The following is a 15,354-nucleotide window of genomic DNA, read 5'->3' on the forward strand; positions in this document are numbered from 1 at the left end:
TTTTAATGAAAAAAAAAGCAAGAAGTATTTAAAAACTTTCAAATTTTGCGCCGCAGTGACGTGTTATGAGCAAGAATGACGTCATACGGGCCAACAATAAAGCATTATTTTCAGTGCGTTAACTGCACGTTAGCATTCAAGTGATGCGGTCAAATGGAACTAGAGGCCCCATTACAGACGTCCAGTCATGTCGTCGCGACAGGTCAGTTAGGCGGCCGCCAATCGCACAAACAAGGTTCCGTGACGTCATAGAAAAGTTGCGGGAAATTGGCTGGGGGGTCGCGACTGCTTCACACAATTTCTTTCATATCTCCGTTATTTGTTCCAAGATTGCGGTGATATTGGTATCATTGTTATCAGGACTAAGCAGTCTTTCTAATAAACCCAACTTGTATTTTGTCTTCATGGCTGCTTTAAAAGGACTGGCACATCTGAGAGGCCTCATCCAAGAGTGGACGGGCAAGTGTTGACATTTTGGAATTTCCAGTGGTTGCTGAACAAGTGCATCGCTTCCAAGCTGTCATTTGGCCTAGATTTCTGGTCGGACACATCGTTCAGATACATCTACTCTTTCCCCTTTTACAGGTTTGGCCATACAGCGCACATTGTGGACACGACCACCTTGGTACTGGTTGGAGGAGTAAGCGGTGCGTGCGGTAATCCATGCGGACTCGCAGTTGTAGACTTGGTTTCCACGACCTGTAGAGAGGTGGCGCTGCCGGGACAAGACCCCAAGCACCCTTTCATGACCTCTGGTCACACCAGCGTCCTTGTCAGGGACTCCGACAGTGGTGCTAGAATACTGGTGATTGGTGGGGGCGGGAACTGCTTCTCGTTTGGGACACACTTCAACCGCCACATCGCAGTGATCGACTTGAATCGACTCTGCAAGCACGTTACGGAGTGATGCAATAAATGCACGGTTTTATTTACACACAGGTGCAACGAATCACTTGAAAACAGCATTTATTTATTGTTGCTGTCAGGTGGATGCTGCGGAATCCATGAGAACCAGCGCTTCTCGAACAGTGATATCACATCTGCTGCTGATGTCCTCTGAAACATAGTAAGGCAAGCTTGATTATAATTAGGTAGTGGCTACTATCCTGGAAACCGGGAGAATTCCCGTCAGAAATTTCTCAAGGCAGTTGCCTCTCATTGGCTAAGCACACTACGCGGAGATTCTCTGGGGTAAATATTTATTTTATCATTTTATTTAGCAATACTGCTAGCCCCAACGTGGGGCCATAGCAGAGTGGGTGTACATGGTACAAGAACAAAATCAACAGTACAATACCGAAGTCAGAACACAGAACAATGCGCTTCAAACAACATGGAAAAGGTTTCACATGCTAAGCAAAAAAAGCAAGCATGGCTAGGCAGATATCAATTTTTCAAATTCCTCAATACTGGTTGATTCAATAATTTTACTGTCGAGCTCATTCCATTCTTTGGCAGTGCGCGGAAGAAAGGAATACTTGAAAAAATTATTTTTGGGCTGGAAAGGAACGACAGTATGTTTGTGACGTTGTCTGGTAGAGTAACCGGAAGAGAAGTTTAAAGGGGCACTGACACAAAAATTTTGCATCTTGTTTTTTTTGTTGCGATAAGTAGCTAGTTACCTACTTATAACCTGTAGAAACCTCATTTGCTTCAGCGTGCGGCGGTTGTTTAATTAGAGGAATTTTCAATGCGGCCAGTCGCAGTTTCGGTTTCAGCGAGTGCCGCGAAACGATGGATTTTGTGGATTTTGTGTGAACAAAGCTGACCACGTGACCGTAGGAGGGATATCACAGAGCAGAGCCGCCGTAGCACTGTCGAATCCGCATCGACGGCAGTTTCTGCAAATGCCCCCACGTACTGATCTCGTGAGGCGCTTAATTAAAAAGTGACCGTGGATGTGACGCAGGCGCTGCGAGTGCAAATGCTACCGCGGCTAAAGAACGACGCGCGACGCTCGAGACGGTGGGTGGCAAGACGCGCGCTGGGAGCAGCCGGCCGGTCTGCCTACAGGTCCGCCTACAGATGTGTTCGGCTCAGCACTGCGGCGGATATTCGAGTGCCGCTCTCGTAAGCGGTCAGATGACAATTTTTAATGCAACCCGCCATCGCATCATTAACTCTTTTCTAATGTAAGCCACCATGGTCGGGACTTGGGGACATTTTCGTGCAGCGGTAACAAGCTATCACTCGAGCTACCTGCGCCGGCCTGGGTCACTTCGCGGCCGTGGCCGCCGCCTGCACAGCGACCGTGCGGCTAGCTCAGTGAGCTTTTCGTGCCTCCGGCGCGTTTTCGCGTCCAATGTAAATCAAAAGTAATAGATACAGAGTGCCTGGAATCGCTGTAGAACTTTGGTCGCTACAAGCTGCCCGATGAGCTGACGAATTCACGGCGCCGCCGCCACCAACGATCGGGTCGTTCGTTCTCGAGAGCAGAAGCTCCGCCCTCCGGCCCTCCGATTGGAGCGGCGAGCCGGCCGAGCCGGCGAAAAGCGCCGACAGTGCGGAAGCGGCAAACACAAACTCGTGACGTGTTTGGATGTTGTTTATTTACAATTGCGCGTGGTCCTCTGCTGGCTGCTCGGTTGCGTTTCGCACACTTCAAAATTGATTTTAAATATGTTCTAGGCTGTATTCGCCGTCGATATTTTGCAGATGATGTATATGTGTTCCCACCAATCTATCTCCGAAGTTATCTCGCCTTCAAAATTTTGTGTCAGTGCCCCTTTAAGTATTCACCTGTGGTGCTATTTATCTGACCATTAACTATCCTAAAGAACAACAACAAACGGGCAATTCTATTCCTTTCTGGTGTTCGTTTCAATCCAACTTTGGCAACCAATTCGGAGACTGACGTTGGGCCGTATTTATTGAAAATAAATCTGACAGCCTTGTTTTTGATTCTATCTAGTTTATGTATTCCCTAAAAGTTAAGTATATTCCATAAAAATCAGTGTTTGCAGCTGCCCCTGTAGCGCTGTGGTATACTATTTGGTTTTAAACGAGAAGGCTCAAGTTTGAGTCCGACATAGCGATGTTTTTTTTAGCTTTCAGAATTTTTCAGTTATCGTGATCTTGCTAATACATTTTTTTTACTCTGGTTTTTACTATATCAAGAGATCGCCGCACAGGACTTCTAGAATGGGTTGAATTACGTTTAATATAGGTTGTGTTCTGTGTCGTTGGACTGGGTTAGATTAGGTTTGTTGCAGTTGGGCTGGATTTGGGTAGGTTATGACGTGTTCAGTTAGGTCACGCTAGGTTCGGTGAGGCTATGTTATGTTAGGTTAGGACGTTATATTATTCAGCATATTTTCGGCCAGCCAGCTTTTATGTAAACTGCCGTGAAAATTTCCCGGAGGTAATTGTCACGGCTGCCGTGAGATTAGACGCAGCCTTATAATTACAGTTGATGCAATTTCTCAGTCTCACCAGTAACGAAAGCGACTCCGCCTCTTCGTCGCTTTCAGCCTTGTTCACGGTGTCGCTGTCCTTGTCGAGCTCCTGCACAGGAAATCACAACACAACAATGAGCTTTGCTTTCTTTATACAGCAGCTAGTATCGCTGTTGGTGTTACCACCACTGACCTCTGAAACGGCTTTTACGAGTGCTTTTGTTGCATCTAAACACTGAAACTCACATCTAGGGCCTGTGTTGTGAAGTCCTCTGGAAGATGCAGACCTTTAAGCAGTTCATCAACCTGTAGTAATCACATCAATGTCTTACCATGCCTGCCAAATGCGGGTAAGAGTAATGGTTTTACATCAAATGTAATACCTCAGAAACTGCCTTAATGTTGGATGCTTTCGCAAAAGACTGGTTTCCTGATAGTGCTCCATGATACAGCAGTCTGAAATGAGGCAGAATTGGAATCGTTATAAAGCACGACAAAACAACAATACGAGAAAATACAGAGCGATAGAATCTGGGGCATCACCTTGTTTTCAGCAAGCAGGCCCAAGCTTTAAAGGCCAGGTTAGTGGTGCTGTCAGGGCGCGCTAGGTAGCACTTTGAAAGACGGTACCAAAGATTTGACGTCCATGGCCGAACTAATAGGCATCTGCACAGAGCTGCACTTTCCTCTGCAATGTAAGTATCACATTCTGTAATTGGTGCACTAGAACAACGCGCAATAACACAGTGTCCACTTTCATACCTACGACGTCCTCCATTCGACTGTATATTTCAGACTGCATTAGCCACACTGAAACCCTATGGTCGCTGTTTGTAGACAAGGTTTCCTGTTGAATTCAAGCAAGCAAGAAAACAAATAAACGAAAATGAAACCGTCTGATGAACAAAACTTGCGCAATTCGCATACCAGCATTTCGGTGCATTTCAAGGCTTCGCCGCTTCTTCCAAGGCTTAAATGACACCTTGCTATTCCGTCAACGCAGTCCCGTTGCACGGAGGTTGCAGATTTAGGCGCCAGATTCAAGCAGCGCTCGTAATGTTCCAAAGCTTTGGCCGAGTCGTTCCGCATGTAATGATAGTCTCCCCTGTACTTTTCTAGCATCATATTTTCTTCGACGTCATCGGAAACGGCCGTAAGGAACCACTGAAATGACAGACAGATATATATGAGCACAAGTTTTAGCGCCCGACAGGCAGTTTTCAAATGCTTCGACGCTCACTTCGGCTTCGCATATTTTGGCGTCGAACGAGGTTTTGGTTGATAAGTTCCTGACCCTTGGTGAGTCGAAAACGTCGTCTTCAAATGCAAACTCCATTGCAGAGGGAAGTTCAACGTTTTAAAATGCGAACCACGAAATAACTGCACTGCAGTTCAGCTGGTTTAGCACATGCTGCGTGACTGGCACTAGATCTTACCACTAACCATTGCTCAAAAAAAAAAAACGCAAGCCCTGAGTTTAATAAGTTGTTATAAACCAAATTATATGTTTAATAAATTAAAATGTTTAGTTATTGTTGTATAATACTTGATTATAAACTTTTTAGAGTAGCGGTAGCGGTGATAAATAGTCCTAAAGAAGAAACCGGAAGTACCCTGGCGGAAGTTTACCTTCGCAAAATGGTAGCTTTCTGTCTGGGCTGCCTGTTGTAAATCATCGACACGGTGTTTGTAACTAAATAGATATACTGGTTTGATTGCAGCCCGATTTCGGTAGCTTATTCGTTATGGGATGTGACGGGGGCACTATCCCTCGGCGCGATGAGCTGGTAAGGACCAAACAGAAGCCTGAACAGGTAAGCTGCATTTCGCGTAGCTCAGTCAATCGCATTTCCAACGATTAACGCTCCTGTGATACGCTTTTAAATGCAGGCCTGATTAACGTTACCTTTATTATTTGTGGCATTTCAGAAAGATAAAGATGCCGAAGCCGTGGCCAAGTGGAAACATTGCGCTATCACGCAGGAAGAACTCAGGCAACCGATCGTATCCTGCGAACTTGGGAGGCAAGTCGGTTACGTGTATCGCGCGATAATTGCGATCGTCTTACGACTGGGACGAATGGAAGTTTCGGCGGGGGCGCGTTTACTTATTATATGCTGGGGCTCTATTTCAGATTGTACAACAAGGAAGCTGTCATCGAGTACTTGCTGAGCAAGGACGCAGCCTGTGAGGCGGCGAAGCACATTCGCTCTCTCAAGGTTAGTCTTTCCTATCTTTGCCAGAAAAAAAGGCTGAGCTAATTTTGATTCCATGGTGGTTTTTATCAACAAAGTTTAGATTTGCAGTAATTTATAGTCTAACTCGGCTCTGGCCAGACTCCCAAATTGCTTTGGTATTTCGCTAAATCGGGAGTTTCGTTCTATCGAGAAGCGACGGGAGACCTCCGAGATAGGTGGCAAAAAGTGAAAATTTTACTAACCTTGTCGGTATATTAGCTAAACTGCTGCACTCTATCGCTATTCCTTGACGATCGAAGTTTCAAGACAAGGTACTTGAGAAATAGGCACAACGTTATCTGGTCCCCAATGCGTCCAGCTCACTCCTCACGGTGTATATGTATCTGTACATGGTATGGAATGCTTGCTAAATGCAATCTAGCATGTATGGTTATGTGTTTATGGACAACGGTGTCTGGTCACCAATGCATCCAACTGACTCCTCACGGTGTATATGTATCTGTATCGGTACATGGTATGGAATGCTTGCTGAATGCAATCTAGCATGTGTGGTATGTGTTTCATGCAGGACATAGTGGAGCTGAAGCTCACCCAGAATGCTGGGTACAGCCGGCGCGACGCTGACAAGGGGGACGAGTACGTGGACTTGCGGGCTTCCAAGTTCATCTGCCCAGTTGTCGGCCTCGAGATGAATGGAAAGTACAGGCAAGTGTTTGGCTTCATTTGAAGTGATTGCACACGGGGTTGTTTGGCGAAAAAGATCTCCACTGTGCTTTCGTAGGTATCAGGAAGAAGAGGAGGTTTTTCCACCTGGATTTACACGTGCTGGGGTGGGGGATAACTGTGTTAATAAGGAAGAGAGAGAACTTTTTCTTCCTTCATTCGCTTTTCTGCATAGTGGGGGCTTTGGCTAGGTCAGCTTCACTGTCATACTTGTACCAGCAGGAAGTAACTCGTTTTTTTTCCCCTTCTATTAAGCCAGTAAATCACCGAATTTGTATATTGCATAAGTGCATGTTCAAGCATTCTTCATTACTAAGCATTCTTATGTATGGTTTAGTTACTGCTGTATGTTATTCATCAATGTAGCGATGCAGGAAGTTACTAGAGAGCTATCACAATAGGTTTCAAGCAGGTTGCTTTTTCAATGGCAGACTAGGAGAGCACTGTGCAGACATTATCAGCTGGGTGGAAGTTCTTGATCACCGTCCCCGCTGCCCGTGCCATCAAGATTTTTTAAACAGTGTGTTTCTTTTAGTGCTTTAAGGGGCAAATGTGTGTTTAGGACACTCATTTTGCATCTTGCCTTTACCTCTTGTGCCTCCCTATGCATCATTTCAGATTCTGTTACCTGAGGAAGTGCGGCTGCGTGCTGTCTGAGCGCGCCCTCAAGGAGGTGAAATCTGAAGTTTGCCACAAGGTACGTGTGAGGGTGGGCTCCTTAGAAGTGGACGCTTTTTGTGAGGAACTTTGGACCGGGAAATTCGGGCCCATGTGTGGGCGTCAATGTCTGCTTATATCTCGAGAGAAATGACTTCAAGTGAAATTCTAACACATACACCCTTGCATGTGCATTAAAGGGGCCATGCAGACAAAATGCAAGTTTGGTTCATTTTAAAGATTGCCTCGTTAGAATCATGCTGGCACCATTTTTAATGTGAACTTCGCTCAAATAAGCTGTATAATGGGGAAAAAAGGAAATGCCCATGCGACCCACTAGCTCCTTTTTCACAGCAGAACCTATGATGTCATACCAGACAGCTCTGCACTTGGCAGAGGCCAGAAAAAGTAAACGCAAATTAGGCAGAGCTTATAAGCTTGCCAAACTAGCTATTTGCGTCTAAATTTAGGGCACATTCTTTTTATATCAGTGTGAATGGTGGGACAAACAGGGGAAGTTACGAAAGCACATGTAAACTTGGGGTTGTCTCAGACGACACTGGTCATTGGACGCAAGCGACGGTGTCTTACGTGACCATAGTTGTCGCGCGAGCACTATGTTTCATGAAAAGGCTATTTTCTCTATGAACAAAAACAAGCCAGGTTTAAATACGGTTACAAACCAAAGGCAGACTGGCTGGCCGCAGTGTGGTGGCGCCATCTATGTTGACTAACAGTAAACAAGTCTCCGCTCCACACCAAGTTTAGCTGAAAGACCTGCTCTTATGATGTCATTGCAAATGTCGTTCAAACATGTTTTGGCGCGAGAATAAAAATTTTAGCTCAAATCGATTAATTTCTCAGTGAATACGGCATCGTTTGCTTCTGGACAAGTGCTGGGGGCACTATAGAACACGAAACCTTTCGAATAAAGCAAACTTGTATTTTGTCGTCATGGCCCCTTTAAGCCTGCTGCCTTTAGCATGCCTGGCTCAAGTTCAAGTTTGTGGGAGGGGGACATGCACTGTCAGGGTGCTCATTCTACACTGTCATTTCTTCCTATACTTGCACATATGGCTTTCTCGTCCGTGCACTGAGCATTTTATACTCCTGTTTAATACGGTCACTAATTTAATTGCAGTCGAGTGCATTTCAAGTAGTTGAAAAGCTTTTTGCAGGAGACAAGCTGTGTTGTTGAGCTTAGTTTATGTGCCCAAGAAAAAAATATACTGACAGTTGTGCAGTCTTCAGCCTTAGCTATAAGGGTGAAATGTGAAAATGCTTACTGTGAAACATTCTCCAGCAAGAACGAGTTCAGCATCCTGGCGTAATGCTGAATTCTTGGTTTTTATTCTCGAAGTGCGATTGGCAGGGAGCTTTAGCTTTAGGGTAGGCCTGCAATTACCAGAACATCAGATTCTTTGACAACGGATGCGTTTGTTACGATAGCCATAACTGTCGAATGTTATTCATATATGCTACGCATGTGCTTTGAATGGCCCCGGCAGCAAATACAGCAGCACATCCTTGAACCATTGCAGCAGCTTTACTTTGTGCACGTGTGATGCCACCAGTGGCAGTTTCTGTTTGATCAGAAACGCATGTCAAGGACATGACAGATGAGTTGCTTATGTAATGGGAGCATGTGGTGTTATTGTCAGTGAGACTTGGTAATGGATGCAGGGATGTGTCACCGTGGGTAACAGATAGGGCGAAGAACGAATGTGCTATGGTCACATGACCGACGACGTCCTTTCCCTGTAAAACATCTGGTGGCCCAAGGGGGTCTGACAATCATACAAAAGTTTCTTGCGTGTTGCATACCAGGAAGCAACAAAATGTCTTCGTGCCTGTATTCGGATACGGTAATGCTGAACAGTTCGCACGGTGCCTCTCTTTTGTGTCCTGAGCTTTAAAGAAACGGAGAACCTCTCTAGCTGACGTTATGCCCCTTTCAAGGCTTGTCCAGCTTGGCGCCAATGGAGCAGCTATGGCTGCTTGGACCGTTAGTGCGCATGCACGCTCATTATGACGTTTCCTGACAATAGCTGTTGCAGGTGGGTGGAGAAAGAGAAACAGTGAGAAGAGAGGAAAGAGCTTTGGCAGCTGAAGGCCTAAATAGGTACTAAAAAAAAGGAAGATTAGCTTGGTGGTGATGCAATCCGTGGATCAGCAAGTATGGCATCGCACACTCACATAAAGACTGTAACAAGGCTTCGTCTCAATTTATTTATTTTTTTTTAAGTTAATGGAGCCATTAAGACAAATTACAACTTTGTCTAATGTGAAAGAATTAGGCTTCAGTACCTCACTCAGCTGCATTCCAGCCAAGGAAGATGTTTTTTTAACGGAATAAATGCAAGGAGCATTGAAAAACTTTTAATATTTGCGCTACGGAAACATGTTACGGACAGGAGCACTACGAACATAATTTTGAGAGTATTAACTGCACATTAGCGTGCAAGTGATGTGATCAAACGGAACTACAGGCCCCACAACAATCATCCAGTCATGTGTCTTAGCGATGGGTTTGTTCAGTGGCCTCCACTCGCACAAAAAAGATTCTGTGTCGTCGTAGAAAAGTTGCCGGAAACTTACCAGGGAGTCACCACTGCTTCACATTTTATTTTTAGTATCTTTATTATTTGTTCAGAGTTTTCAATAATGGGCCTCCTCGATTATCAGTCCCGGATCGTCTGCGGACTGCCCGAGGCGCGATCCGGCGCTCGATTTTCCCATGTATTCCTATGGGGCTTCCGGTCCGAACGCAGTCCTCGGACTGCCCGCGGACCGTCCAGGACTGGTAAATCGAGGATGCCCAATATTGCTGTCATTGTTATCCTGCCAGAGCGGTCGTTCTAATGAACCAGACATGTGTTTTGTCTTCATGGCCCCATTTATCTGTGTGTGTGTGTGCAACCGCAGCTCAGAGTAGTTGTTTCAATAGCAGATGGCACCAAGAATGCAGCCACTGACAGTTGCTTCTGTGTGGTCTGGGGACGAGGGTGCTTCCAGTGACTGAAAGGGCTAAAAAATTGCCTAAATTCATTGCTGATACCATTTAGGAGAGCTCAAACTTCAATGTTCACTTGGTTTTCAAGAGCACCTAGAGCGGTGCATCTTCAGGAGCTAGATGACATTGCATTAAATTGATGGATTGTGGGGTTTAATGCGCCAATGCAATTGCAGGTGATGAGGTGCGCCGTAGTGGAGGGCTCCAGATTAATTTTGACCGCCTGGGAATCTTTAAAGGAGTAAAATGCTTCGTTTTTATCAGGAGATATCTCCTGGCAAGTTTCAACAATAGCCGTTCAGCATAACATATTTTAAATCCATTCTAATCTCTGCCCGCACGAGAAAGCCCAGAGGGGGCCGACATGACGTCGTCTGCTACGTGCCCCAAACTGCCGACGTCGGGGCTCCCGTGACATAGCCAACGCAATGGTTGCAGTTGGCGCGCGCTGCTATGCCGTGTGTACACACCATGGTTTTGGGACTGATGTCATGCTGCTCGGGCGTGTGGGGATCGTGAAGACCTCGGCCGGTCTGGGCACGCACGCGCGCGCGTCCACACCATCAGCAGTGCGACAAGATGGTGACGTCACGGGCACCCTCCAGTCATGGCGGCTGCTCGGCGTTCGTTTTGTCGAAACAAATAAACGATGCCGTAAATGAGTATTTACACTGCGATTGACTGTCTGATGTGCCATTCTATGATTAGTGGGCTAATAGGCACCCATAGCAGCAAAAAAAACGTAACACGAAAATTTCGTGTCAGTACTCCTTTAACGTGTGCCGAAATCACGAACACACAGGTGTTTTTGCTTTTCGCCTCCATCAGAAAAGCGGCCGCCGCAGCTGGAAAAAAATTTAAAAATAAATTCACTTTATTGTTGTGTGACAGGTGTGGACGATGTAGAATAAAGGCTGTTTGACATTTTTTCCAGTGAACTAAAACTAACTTGCTACATCAGCAATGAGCGATAATAGCCTGTATTTGTTTGTTTCAGTGTGCCAAGCCCTTTGAAGATGACGACATCGTGATCCTCAATGGGTCAGATGATGACCTTGCCGTCTTGTCAGCGCGGATGGAGCTTCGCCGGGCAAAGGCCAAATCTGAAAAGGTGGGCTTGCATGAATGGTTGCATGAAAAAGCGCTTCCTCTCTGTAGCAGTCACAACATATTTGTGCACAGCACTAACAGGTGTGGAGAAGTGTGTCATGCTGTTGAAAGAGAGAAGGGAGTCGGCGAAAACATTGAATGACTGAGGGAAAACAGGAGGAAGGCATCACTATCTTCCACCTCTGGTCATTCTAACCTGAAAAATTATGCGACTAAGTGCTGTGAGGCAGGGGAGCAGGCTAACTGTAAAGATGGCATCAGATAGTGGACTTCAAACACTGCCGTGTTTATTTTTCCTCGTAAATTAAAGAAAACTTTTCTGGTGCATAATACTCGATTTACATGTACCAGGGAAGGTGAGGGGATGATACCTCTTGACATTCATGCATGCCATCGAAATGAAGGTTACATTTTCATTTTTGAAAAACACATCCCCACAGTTTTTGCAGGCAGTTTCTGTTGACTTTAAAAAAATGCTTGTGTGTTCAATGGATCTGAATAGTTTTACCCGCAGTAACCTAACCTTATTGCTGTGGTTACGTATAGTTTAAGCTGATCCCAATAGTCACCTTGTAGCCTAGTCCTACTCTTATATGATTCCTGCACTTCTGCTTGCCTGCAGGGGTTGAGTGGAGCACAACTTTTGCAGGGGTGCCGCAAGGATTCGCTGTAGTTGCAATGCTTTTTATTTATGACGTTTGAACCAGCCAGTTCCCCACCGTAATGGTGCTGATTGGGAACGAACAAGCTGGAAAGGCAAATCAGATCGTTTAATATTCATTTTGCAATAAATAAATAAAATAAAAATAACAATAGAACTTCATGCATTTTACAGAAATGTCTATGTTCTTGTGTGCAAATTTCACAGAAGTCGAAGAAACGGGCTGCAGACACCGCTGAAGATGGCGTGAAGAAAGTCAAGTTTGAGAACGGAGTCGGCAGCAAGAAGCCTACGGCTGTCAATGGTATGAAAGAGAGCGGCCATGTCGCGCTGATTTGGTGCAGCTTTGATACTGCATACATTGATACTGATTTGGTTGTGAAACTGCAATTACTAAGGGTGCTAGCTTTTTAAATTTTTTTTTGCACTGTTTGGAGCCCTTTCTGGTCTGCGTAATTAAGTGAGCCTGAAGGACATCTTTAAATTGCATCTTCCAGGAGGAGATGCCAGAATTTGTAGTAATTTGCCCAATGTAGTGTATTTTTAAACAGCAGTCGATTTAGTTGGCTAACTTAGGGGCTAAACCTGGTTATGTGCAAAAAGTGAACAAAACAAAATGTAAAAAATCATAGTAATTTAGAGGGGCTGTGCTTTCCTTTGCCAATATTCAGCTTTTCTTCCCTTATTTTTCATGTATGCATTTTTTAAACTAGGTGAATTCATACTCAGCCTGTCAACAGAGTAGGTGATTCTTTTTTTCATAATTGTTGTGCCCTTAATTGGTGTCTTATATGCTTGCAAGACAAATATTTGCATATGTAACTAAGTACTATTCACAACATTAGCATTTGAGTGTGTGTGAAGGAAAGCCAAAATCTGGGAATTTTATAAATATGCCTTACATATATTACTGTGGAATTTGAGAGACAGGCTGGAAAGCAATAGCTGCATAGTTGTCTTGGGTGTTTGAACCTTAAATAAGATTATAAAGGTGCTGATTAACTGATACATTGAAAGTAAAGCCAGCCATTTCAAATTGTCATGAGCATTAATTTTTTTCTGTACTTTTAGTATGCACGGTTTTGAACTTGCCGAAATTATGCTAAGCATGCAGACAGAAAGACTGTACTGAACAGTAGTCTAGCTTTAACCAATTTGCTTCGAATGTTGCATGCTTTTAAGCTGAGCTGCTACAGAGTAACCAACCTTTTACAAAAGAAATTGCTGGAACGCATCTTCTTTTTTCCCTTTTTACAGTACTGATGGTTTAGGTCGCATCATATGCTGCCTATAATAAAAGCTTTGCTTTGAAGGGATACTGAGTGTAAAAGCAAGTGTAATCGAATCTACTAACCTATGTTGGTAGATTAGTATGCCGTGAATATAAATATAATACCACTCACGAACTAAGGTCTGCGTGTGGGGGAGCAGCTGATAATATGGTTGAGAATTGCAACAGAGCCTTCAGCGAAATTGGTGTTCAAATATACATAGAATCGGTTGGCCTAAACTCTCTTAGGCACCTCAGATTTAGTGCTAGGCTGCCAAAACATTTGATGTTTCCCCCGTATGCGACTTCCGGGCTCAACACAGTGAAGCTAAAACTGACCGTTTTCATGGTGTTCTATATGATTATCTGTTGGGCACTCAAGCGTTTAACATTACACTTCTAATTGCTAGGCCAGCAAACATCAATCAGAGCAAAAAAAAAAAAAAGTGGTGTCAGTACATTTTTAAAACAGTTGGACCTTCTTATAAAGAACACTGATGTAGTGAATTATCAGGTATAGCAAACTGAATACAATTTTTGGTTGGTCACACTTTATTTCAGTGACACTTATTCTTTTATAATGAAACTGAAACCGTGAGAGCCACGCGCGATAATCGGATATAACGGAGAAATATTTGAGGAGGAGGCTGAGAAGCTACTTGGAAAAACCCCCCATAGTCCAAAACTGCAGAAGTATAAAGGCCCGTTTGTTCGTGGACACTTTGGAAAACTTCATCCTGCTCAGTGCTCTGAGCAGCCACCAGACGAACATCACATCCTTCATCAAATAGATAAGGTCAAGTGAACTTTGTTCTGTTGTAATTTCACGTACTCATGTTCAGGTTCATTGAGGTTAATGGAACAAGGAGAAAAGTAAAGTTTACTTTGTTTATAGTGGGTTCGAAGCCTTAAAGCCTTAAAAAATGCACTTTGGTAAAAATATTGTTGCGCGAGCGAGATTGTAGATTTGTTAGAGCCGATTTTTACCTCTACTGTTACAACGAATATCGGTTATAACGAACTAATGTGCTTTCCCGATACCACTTCGCTAAAACGAGGTTTGACTGTATATTCTTCAGTGGGTAAGTTGCAGCTTATTCTCATTCTCTCTTTCACTGTTGGTGAGCTTGCATTTTCTCTCCGTTTCAGTACCAACCAGAGCTTGCATCTTGGCATACTGAATAGTGCCATCAGCACAATGTTTTGTAGTTACACCCGTTTCATGAGGCATATGGAGACGGGGAAGCATCTTTGTGCAAGCCAGGCTTTTTTTTATTGCGAAATAAATGTTTGATAAGTACCTCTAATGCAATCCTGGCACGGTGAAAGTTGGTCCACTGTGTTTTGTACTGACGTGTCCTTTCACTCGCGCGAACAGGTGGAGCGTCCACGAGCGGGGCTCCGAAGAACTCGGAAGTGGGCACGGCCACCAAGATGCTGTTGCCCGAGAAGGCCCGCCAATGCTACAGCATTGCAAAGGACCCCAACACGAGCGAGGCCTTCAAGGAGCTCTTCACCTCGCACCCCAAGGCCATCAACCAGCCGAAGCCCCACTGGATTACCCACAATCCCCTCTTCTACTGACCATGCACTTCACAGAGGTCCATCGCAGATTGGGAGTGATCTGAAAACACTTTTCAAATAAAGCAGCACGTCGTATTGTAATCAATTTACATTGCGGCTATAAATGCACCAGTGAAGTGGACCAGTGGCTGAGGCACTGCGCTACTTAGCACAAGGTTACGGGTTTGGTTGTGGGCGGTGGTGGCTGTTTTTCTTATGCCGGTGATAAACATGTGCATTGAGGTTTTGGTGTACATTTAATCATCCACGTGTGGGCTCAGTTAATCCGTAGCCGATCATTATGGCACGCCTTGTTTCTCAGGTGCAGCTTCAAGGCGCAAAGCAGGGATGTAATTAATCGATTGATCTTTAGGAATGTAGCGTAACACTACTTGTGCCTTTCATTCAGTGATGCCTAAAAAAACAAACCATTGCTGTTGACTTGGTCTTTTGTACTCCATTAGGTCCTGCATTGTGGGAGCACTTTTACTTTTGGAGTACTTTTTAGGAGAAATAATGCGGACTATCACATATTCTCTATTCATGCGGGCACTTTGCTTCGTATGAATCGCATAATTTTTCAAAAATCCAGTTCGTGCTTTGTTTAGCTTGGATTTCACCAAACCTGCGGATTGATAGAAGGAAGATATTGCAATAAAACCTTATTGAAGGTCGTGGAAGAAAGAAAAGCTTAGGAGGAGCCCTGACGCCACCTGCACTGAAGCCAGAAATGCCACTTTAGGCGGCCTTCCTTTTTGCTTGTA

General features: G+C 44.6%; 2 protein-coding genes across 2 annotated transcripts; one reads left to right on the forward strand and one right to left on the reverse strand.

The window, feature by feature from the left end:
* Positions 1-901: 901 nt before the first annotated feature.
* On the reverse strand, positions 902-4,840 carry LOC144159120 (uncharacterized protein C8orf76-like). Its single transcript, XM_077690413.1, has 8 exons — positions 4,636-4,840; positions 4,323-4,559; positions 4,158-4,242; positions 3,939-4,083; positions 3,779-3,851; positions 3,642-3,701; positions 3,433-3,504; positions 902-1,056 (listed from the first exon to the last, which is right to left on the reverse strand). Exons 1-8 carry the CDS (start codon positions 4,729-4,731, stop codon positions 967-969), a joined length of 858 nt encoding a protein of 285 aa, XP_077546539.1. The 5' UTR covers positions 4,732-4,840; the 3' UTR covers positions 902-966.
* A 167-nt stretch (positions 4,841-5,007) lies between these two features.
* LOC144159118 (replication termination factor 2) lies at positions 5,008-14,702 on the forward strand. Its single transcript, XM_077690412.1, has 8 exons — positions 5,008-5,209; positions 5,325-5,419; positions 5,530-5,614; positions 6,162-6,298; positions 6,935-7,013; positions 10,984-11,097; positions 11,965-12,061; positions 14,406-14,702. Exons 1-8 carry the CDS (start codon positions 5,141-5,143, stop codon positions 14,609-14,611), a joined length of 882 nt encoding a protein of 293 aa, XP_077546538.1. The 5' UTR covers positions 5,008-5,140; the 3' UTR covers positions 14,612-14,702.
* The last annotated feature ends 652 nt before the right edge of the window (positions 14,703-15,354 follow it).

Source organism: Haemaphysalis longicornis, unplaced genomic scaffold (assembly GCF_048455015.1).
Source record: "Haemaphysalis longicornis isolate Haplotype H1 unplaced genomic scaffold, Haemaphysalis longicornis Haplotype H1 scaffold_10, whole genome shotgun sequence".
In the NCBI taxonomy this organism is placed as follows: domain Eukaryota; kingdom Metazoa; phylum Arthropoda; class Arachnida; order Ixodida; family Ixodidae; genus Haemaphysalis; species Haemaphysalis longicornis.

Coding starts and splice junctions, on each gene's coding strand:
- LOC144159120 (XM_077690413.1), bottom strand. CDS start 4,731: ATGGAGTTTGCATTTGAAGACGACGTTTTCGACTCACCAAGGGTCAGG. Junction 3,702..3,778: donor ACATTAAGGCAGTTTCTGAG/GTATTACATTTG, acceptor TGATTACTACAG/GTTGATGAACTGCTTAAAGG. Junction 3,505..3,641: donor TCACAACACAGGCCCTAGAT/GTGAGTTTCAGT, acceptor TTTCCTGTGCAG/GAGCTCGACAAGGACAGCGA.
- LOC144159118 (XM_077690412.1), top strand. CDS start 5,141: ATGGGATGTGACGGGGGCACTATCCCTCGGCGCGATGAGCTGGTAAGG. Junction 5,420..5,529: donor GTATCCTGCGAACTTGGGAG/GCAAGTCGGTTA, acceptor GCTCTATTTCAG/ATTGTACAACAAGGAAGCTG. Junction 7,014..10,983: donor AATCTGAAGTTTGCCACAAG/GTACGTGTGAGG, acceptor TGTTTGTTTCAG/TGTGCCAAGCCCTTTGAAGA.